Source organism: Coregonus clupeaformis, chromosome 15, assembly GCF_020615455.1.
Source record: "Coregonus clupeaformis isolate EN_2021a chromosome 15, ASM2061545v1, whole genome shotgun sequence".
In the NCBI taxonomy this organism is placed as follows: Eukaryota; Metazoa; Chordata; class Actinopteri; order Salmoniformes; family Salmonidae; genus Coregonus; species Coregonus clupeaformis.
In genome coordinates, this window is record NC_059206.1 from 32,689,197 (window position 1) to 32,697,926 (window position 8,730).

At 44.9% G+C, this 8,730-nt stretch overlaps 1 protein-coding gene across 1 annotated transcript in view; it reads right to left on the minus strand.

The window, feature by feature from the left end:
* Positions 1-8,529, minus strand: part of LOC121582671 (versican core protein-like) — a 34,615-nt gene extending 26,086 nt beyond the window's left edge. Inside the window, exons 1-6 of the mRNA XM_045225109.1 lie at positions 8,363-8,529; positions 7,119-7,190; positions 4,890-5,309; positions 2,873-3,047; positions 2,625-2,752; positions 2,230-2,523 (exon numbers count right to left, since the gene is read on the minus strand). Of these exons, the coding sequence (XP_045081044.1) occupies positions 2,230-2,523; positions 2,625-2,752; positions 2,873-3,047; positions 4,890-5,309; positions 7,119-7,179 (1,078 nt within the window). The 5' untranslated portion in view covers positions 7,180-7,190; positions 8,363-8,529. The remainder of the gene's footprint in view (positions 1-2,229; positions 2,524-2,624; positions 2,753-2,872; positions 3,048-4,889; positions 5,310-7,118; positions 7,191-8,362) is intronic.
* Positions 8,530-8,730: the final 201 nt, after the last annotated feature.

The window sequence follows — 8,730 nt, forward strand, 5'->3', positions numbered from 1 at the left end:
GTGGTGCGTGCCTATGTATTCACCCCCTTTGCTATGAAGCCCTTAAATAAAATCTGGTGCAACCAATTACCTTCAGAAGTCACATAATTAGTTAAATAAAGTCCACCTGTGTGCAATCTAAGTGTCACATGATCTGTCACATGATCTCAGTATATATACACCTGTTCTGAAAGGCCCCAGAGTATGGGGCCTTTCACCACTAAGCAAGGGGCACCACCAAGCAAGCAGCACCATGAAGACCAAGGAGCTCTCCAAACAGGTCAGGGACAAAGTTGTGGAGAAGTACAGATCAGGGTTGGGTTATAAAAAAATATCAGGAACTTTGAACATCCCACGGAGCACCATTAAATCCATTATTAAAAAATTGCCAAGAGAGGGTCGACCACCAAAACTCACAGACCAGGCAAGGAGGGCATTAATCAGAGAGGCAACGAAGAGACCAAAGATAACCCAGAAGGAGCTGCAAAGCTCCAGAGTGGAAATTGGTGTATCTGTCCATAGGACCACTTTAAGCCGTACACTCCACAGAGCTGGGCTTTACGGAAGAGTGGCCAGAAAAAAGTCATTGCTTAAAGAAAAAAATAAGCAAACACGTTTGGTGTTTGATGAGACAAAAATTGAGCTTTTTGGCCATCAAGGAAAACTCAATGTCTGGCTCAAACCCAACACCTCTCATCACCCCGAGAACACCATCCACACAGTGAAGCATGGTGGTGGCAGCATCATGCTGTGGGGATGTTTTTCATTGGCAGGGACTGGGAAACTGGTCAGAATTGAAGGAATGATGGATGGCGCTAAATACAGAGAAATTCTTGAGGGAAACCAGTTTCAGTCTTCCAGAGATTTGAGACTGGGACGGAGGTTCACCTTCCAGCAGGACAATGACCCTAAGCATACTGCTAAAGCAACACTTGAGTGGTTTAAGGGGAAACATTTAAATGTCTTGGAATGGCCTAGTCAAAGCCCAGACCTCAATCAAATTGAGAATCTGTGGTATGACTTAAAGATTGCTGTACACCAGCGGAACCCATCCAACTTGAAGGAGCTGGAGCAGTTTTTGCTTGAAGAATGGGCAAAAATCCCAGTGGTTAGATGTGCCAAGCTTATAGAGACATACCCCAAGAGACTTGCAGCTGTAATTGCTGCAAAAGGTGGCTCTACAAAGTATTGAGTTTGGGGGGGTGAATAGTTATGCACGCTCAAGTTTTCTGTTTTTTTGTCTTATTTCTTGTTTGTTTCACAATGAAAAAATATTTTGCATCTTCAAAGTGGTAGACATGTTGTGCAAATCAAATGATACAAACCATTTTAATTCCAGGTTGTAAGGCAACAAAATAGGAAAAATGCCAAGGGGGGTGAATACTTTCGCAAGCCACTGTAAGGCTGGGAGAGGATGGGAGTGGGCCATTGTCTTTCCAGATGTGATATAAAGTAAACGCTCACTGTGCAAACAGACGTGTCCAACATGATATCACAATAAAAGTCCTTTTAAAAGCTTTAAACACTTTGTGGGCCAGATTCTAACTTAGAATACATGCTCATAACTTGAACTATTACATAAAGCATGCATTGATATCAACGGGAGATGTAGGAATAAATGTGGGTTACATGCATATGTCTTAAGTCTTTTACTGTAAAAGGACTTTCATGTAACACTGGCCTCCTCCTCTCCCCCCTCTATGTCTCGCTCCCTCATTCTCATTCTCCTCCTCCCTCATTCCCTCCATACCTCACTTTCTCTCTCTCCATCCCCTCCTCGCTCTCTCTACTGAGATGTGATCTGTCCCCCCAGGCTTGGCCATTTAGATAACCCTCAGCAGGAAGTGAAAACAGGGTGAGAGTTCTTCCTCACACAGGACGGGTCATAACTCATTGAGCCTGAGAGAAACTCAAGCTGCATAAATATCCCTGATGATACTCCCCTGCCAAGTCTGCCTGTCTGTTACTACAATAGAGGATCAACTCTTCTCTACCCCTCTCACGTTTTCTCTCTGTCTTTCATCAAGACAGCATGTCTCCTCTCTCCTCTTTCTCCTCCTCCTCCTCCTCCCTCTCTTTCTCGTTATCCTCCTCCTTCTCCTCCTCCTCTTCACTTTCTCCCTCCTCATCCTCGTCCTCGTCCTCTTCCTTCCTATCCTTATCAGCATAAATGTAATCGCCATTGTCATCACTGTCTTAGCAGCAGCGACAGCAGTAACAGTGGTGGTAATAGTATTACAGTAGTCTTACCCTTGAAACAGAAAGCTCCATGTCTGTCAATAGGGTTGGGGAAGCCTGTCTGGTCAGGGAATCGGTACAGGGTCCGGACCCCCAGCAGCCCTCCTCCACACTGGGGCCTGGGGACGGAGATGGGGTAGCGGGCACTGCCGTCTGACAGCCAGCCGTAGTCACAGCGATCCAGTCCTCCACGCCACGCGGCGAACAGGTTACCAGGGGAGGCGAGCACCGCCCCCTGCCTCTCACACTCATGCTTGGCCTGGCGAAGGGTCAGCTTGTAGCTGATAGGAGCATAGAACACCTCACCTACAGTACAGGGGAGATATACACACACTTTACCCAAAGAGACACACGCTGACATTGCTTTAGCTCACCATCAAGAAACAACAACACTAACACTCCCTCACCGTGTAGTTTGTCTGCATAGCAGTAGACGTCGTAGGTCTCTTTAGGGTCTCTGAGCCCATACGTCCTGATCCCAGGTCTGTGCTTCATATCGCCCATGCAACCAGGACGGGGCTTCATGATTGGGTATCTACAGGGAAGAGAGAGGGAGCATGGGAAATGTAGTCTTCAATACAAACTCTGACAGGGACGGAGGTATCCCTGAGATGGGTTTATCAGTTGAGAGCTCAAGTAACACACACACACACACCTGACGGTCTGGTCAGCTATCCAGCCGGCGTCACACTGGTCCAGTCCGTCCTCGAAGGCGGCGGTCAGCTGTTCGGCTGTAGCGATGGTGGCCCCGGCAGCGAAACACGCTTCAATGGCCCCAGGGAAGGACAAGGTGTAACGACTAGATCTAGACCTGTAGTGAAACACCACACCTGGAGAGACAGAGACAGGATGTCAGTGTGTGTGTGTGTGTGTGTGTGTGTGTGTGTGTGTGTGTGTGTGTGTGTGTGTGTGTGTGTGTGTGTGTGTGTGTGTGTGTGTGTGTGTGTGTGTGTGTGTGTGTGTGTGTGTGTGTGTGTGTGTGTGTGTGTGTGTGCGTGCGTGCGTGTGTGTGTGTAGTTTTGGATCCACTGTTATCCAGATCAACTTACTGTACAAAACGTGCATTCAAATAAGGAAACTGAGACAACCAAGTAATACAACCATCGTTCTGCAGGGGAGACAGATAAAAAGAAAGCGCTATGATACTTTAGCTCTATGACATCCTGAAACTATATGAGAATGTTTGTCTTGTGCAATCAGACCCCTATATTCCAAGTTCATAAGAGTTCATAATTTTTCCCTCTAGGAAACTGTCTCCAGTTATAGAGTAGACTGAATAGACTGACATGCAGTAAAAGGACAGTTGTTAGTCTAATAGAGCAGTCTCTGTCTGTTGCCTAGTGAACAGAGACTGAAGAGCGGGCTGTATCTACACACACAAAGGCTGTACTGTATCAACGGACTGTTGTTCATCTCTAATGTGGAATCTGGGATAATCTGGGCTATTCAGGGGGTCTCTCCTTTTGAAAGATACCCAGCTTGAATGCCACACACAGTAGTATACTGTAACCCCCACCACCCCCCAACATGAGCTACATAACACAATGTATTGTAAAAGATTTGATAGGACAAATCCATCAGAGCAGAAGATTTGGAACTCAGGTTTGTATGTTTAGTGAACAATACTACAGGTGTAGAGCCAGCTTTGCCTCAGCATGCAACCCAGAGAGACTCGGAGAGAGAGAGAGAGACCTGGAGACAATCTGTGGTTTAGTTTACTCTGGCACAGCTAATGGTCATTAGACTGCCGTGCTGTGAAACATGGTGATACTAGCTACTGTAGACTACTGATGACTTTGTCAGATGAGGGCTACATTTCTAGGTTAATCTCTCAGGATTACTCTCAGTCTCAGTCTCTCTCCCTCTCTTAGTGTCCTTGGGCAGAGGAGACCAAAGAGCAGACCACCTCTACCTTATCCTCAGAAGACCTACACCAGCCCTGTAGGTCTGCACAGATCAGACCCAGCATGAGGTAGTGTGTTACAACCAGAGAAACACAGCAGTACTGCCAGGTCAGAATACACAATCATATTTCTCCATCTACGTATGCAGACCTGCTAAATGTTTCAGCCAGCCATGTACTCTGCCTCACACATCACAGTCCCAGACTGAATCTCCTGCCATCTGAGCAGGTAATGATGACCTGAAGGTAATGATGAAGCTGAGTCACTAACGCCAGTCACAAGGTCTCAAGATGTTCAAGACAGCCCCTCTTCTGGATTCCTACAACACCACTGTCTGCCAGTTAGTTCCTCAGTCTAGTGATGATGACTTGACGTACTGCTCAGCTCTGCTGTCCAAGAAAGCTAACTGCACTATTCCACCTTAATAACGCTGACACATGACCACACCATGGTACCTTTACAGACTAACTAAAGGCTCCCTATGGACCAGCACGTCTGAGTGGGAATGACAGGAAACAGTTAGCATTAGAGAGTTTCACATTATTTATATTACCCAACAACTCCTGTAACTAATGACAAAAGCGCATGGACCACCCAGGACCATCACTAAGTAAAATGCATGCACGCATGACTATAAGTCGCTTTGGATAAAAGCGTCTGCTAAATGGCATATATTATATTATTTACACATTCTAATGGGCGAAATGTGTGTGTGAGTGTGAGTGTGTGCTACTGTGTGTGTCTGCTACCGTGTGTGTGTCCACTCACCACTGACATTGAGATGAACAGTATCCTGGGTGTCCTCCATCCCATGCATGACCTCGCAGCGATACAGCCCAGCGTCGCTAGCCCTCAGGCGGACAACGATCAGCGAGGCATCCCCTACTGCCTGGGGGTGGCTGGGCACAGACACCCTTCCCTTGTACTCCTGCCCCACCTTGATCACTCCTCCCTGGGCCACCAACACCACACGCTCCCCATCTCCCTCCAGCTTGCTCCACTTGATCCTCAGCTGGTCCTCTGGGCCCTGGGTGTTAGGGGTGTGGATGTGGGTGAGTGTAGGGGTGTGTGTGGTGGGGGTGTTTGAGGAGGTGGGGGTGATGGAGTAGTGGCATGGTAGCACCACCCTGCCAGCCAGAGAGCCACTAGCGGGGGCAGCTTTCTCTACCGTCATCCTCCATGATGGATCTAAAGACAGAGACAGAGGGAGTTACTATCTAGCCATGCTAGTAAGGACAAAAGTGGCTATATTATCAAAACTGATGAGCAAGTATATGAGATTTGGGGTCATGGCTAGGGGTCAGGGTTAAAGGTCATAGAGTGAGGGTCAAGGTCAGGGGTTAATAGTTCAAATGACTACAGAATAAGCATGTAAAGTTAACTCAGGGCAGATAGCACACAGGGTGGATGGGTTTAATTCAGGACAGATCGCCTGCAAGTCACTAAATGACACAGAACAAACAGATACACAGAGCATGGGTTTAGTTTGTGAATGGGTTTAGTGGAGTGCTGTATGTGGTGCGGATGGCTTACAGTGTGATTAATCCAACCCCAGATGTAGGTACAGTAACTGGAAGCATGTGTGTGTGTGTGTGTGCAGGGTTGGAGAGTAATTGATTATATGTAAATTACAAAAAACTAACTGACATCAGTTACGTTACCAGAAAAAATATTGCTGTCAGATTACAGTAGTGCTGAGCGATTAGTGCTTTTTGAGGTCGGTTGAGTTTCAGTTTGATTATTTAAAAATAGTCATGTTTTTTTCCAACATTAAAAATATTCTGAAATAGTTACCTTAAAATGATTTTAGAGCTTTTAATGGAAAATCCAAAGCCAAAAATAGTGAACATTCAATTGCCAACATATAAAAAATATTCCATTGTCTCTGTCAGGTCCACATTGGATTGACATCAATAAAACAAATATGATGAAATAATACAATATTTCAGTTGTGTATATTACTTAGTTTTTATTTCATGACTTTATAATTTTTCATTCCTTAAAGTCATCATCTCATCTCTGCTCAGGCAGTAGCAGCCAGCTAGTCAGATAATGTTATCTCTGTGCTACCCATACTGTACTGTCTTTAGTCATACTGTTTAGCTAACCTGCCTAAGCATGCTGCAGAGCTGTCTGACAAAATCATTTTACTAGTTCTTCAAAGTAGATAAGGCATAATTTCACGAACTGTCTCTGTCTCTCTCGTTGTGGGGTTGTGTACATTCCTCTCTCATGCAGTCTAATTACCACTTTTCTGCGCTGAACTAGGATGAATATTTTCTTAATGAAAACTACAACTCCCTTCAGCTCAGCGTCCCACATAGTTCTTGACTTGATCTCTCTCGAACTGAATGGAATTCAAGTAATTGAACCGTCAGTCAATTAGTTGTTTAATAACCCCCCAAAAAACTAACATTTCGGTTAATCTCCCTGCACTAGATTACAGATACTTTTGAAAAACTAGATGATTACTTCTTGGATTACTTTTCTCAATGACAATGAATAAAGGCACAAGTTTAAGTTTGTTCCACCTGAGCAAGTCAGAGATCACTATGACACACCAAATGCATTTGATGGATACTTTTTGTCTTCTTCTAATGCCTCTTAAGGGGATAGTAATCAGAAAGTAATCAGAAAGTAATCAGATTACGTTACTGAGTAGTTTGGGTAATGCAAAAGTTACATTACTGATTACAATTTTGGACAGTTAACTAGTAACTAATGGATTACATTTAGAAAGTTACTTACCCAACCCTGTGTGTGCGTGTCTACAGGATTGAGAAAGATGAATGGAGCTGCGTGAATGTCTCTTTCAGTTTTTTGTTTCCAGTTTGTCAGTGGAAAATTGTGCGTGTCTGTGTCACATTTGCGTGTCTCTCTCTCTCTCTCTCTCTCTCTCTCTCTCTCTCTCTCTCTCTCTCTCTCTCTCACACACACACACACACACACACACACACACACACACACACACACAAAAACATACACAGCAAGACTCACCTTTTTCAGCAAAAACAGGACAAAGAAACATCAGCCAGAGCAGGTGCCTGAGATGTAACATCTCTACAGAACCTGTGGAACAAACACACACACTGAGTTCATCACATCAAAATGATCATGAATGACATACAGTATATACTGTATATATTACTTTAACATAAACTGTAGCGATTAAGGGGGGAAATCCAGAGTGAGACCTAAACTAGTGATTCTACCTGTGCACGCATGCACACACACTCCAGGGGCCTCACCTTGCATGGCCCTATTGGAACAACTATGCAGTCAGTTTTTACTACAAGTATTGGCCAAGTCTGAGCAAGTGACATACTGTCGGCCGACGTATGTAGACTATGTACTTAACATTATTATTTTGTTTAGCCTTTGTGTTGAAATACCTACATGCTAAATTTCACTTCACTATGGTGTTGAAAGGTAAAACATACAAACACAGAGCTAGGGAGCCCTATTGTCTGACAATAGAGAGTGGTGCTGTTCTGGAACAGGGAAACTAATGGACAAGAGACTAATGCCTATAAAAGCTACAGCCACTAAGTAAGATAATGGAAGTAATAAAAACTTTGTTGGGACACTGCTTTGAGTCATATTGGAACAATCAATGAAATAACACACTGTGAAAACAGCTTTGACAAGCAGGGCCATCTCTCCAGCAGCTCCGTGGAAACTGGCTAAACACACACACACCTGGCTGAAGCTGAGGACAATGGGGACAACTTCACTACAGATGTCCCTGCGCGCAATTGGACAGCTGTGACGCGCGCCGGAGCCGTCCCTGAAATTGAAATGATAAACTCGCTCGCCTCGCGCTCAACCACAGCAGCAGCGATAAGGTTATATTTGATCAGTTGTCAATCACTGCAAATGGCCTGGCCATAAAAAGCTCTAACCCCTGGTGTGAGGTCTGTTAATGGAGCTCTTATAGGCTAAAGATCCTCGATCATTGTGAGAACATTCCTCAACCTGACCACCCATACTCTGACTGACATCTTTCTCTCTCTTTGAATGCCCGTGGATATACAGTATAGACGGTGATACATCACAGCAAGCAAAGCGTGAAAAATGTCAATGAGCAGACATCGATGTGAACCATCATCTAACTGAGGATCTGTTACAAAAAGTCCACTGCAAATCGACTCGTAAGCGACGGAGTAAACACCGGTTATTAAAAAGTAATAATAAGACAACCCTTACTTAGCCTAGTCTAGCAACGATAATATATATCCTACCTTGGGTCCAGATATCCACCAAGTAAGTTTTCGATCTAGTTTCCAAAGATCCCGGATTCTAGTCCCAGAACCAGACGAACATATGTTCTAATTCCAGCTGTATATAGCTCTCTTTCTCTCCTCAGAGCGCAGTCTGCTCGGACATTAGCTAGGAGTCTCCTCCACTCTGCCCCGGCTGCAAGTTCAAATCCACCTCACACCCACTGCTATTATCCGTCACCAGCTAGAGGAGGGGCGCACATGTCCTACACCCCAATGTCGATACCGCCCCGTATCGTAAAACACACAGGAGAGAGAGAGATAATAATAATATAATATGCCATTTAGCAGAGGCTTTTATCCAAAGCGACTTACAGTCATGTGTGCAT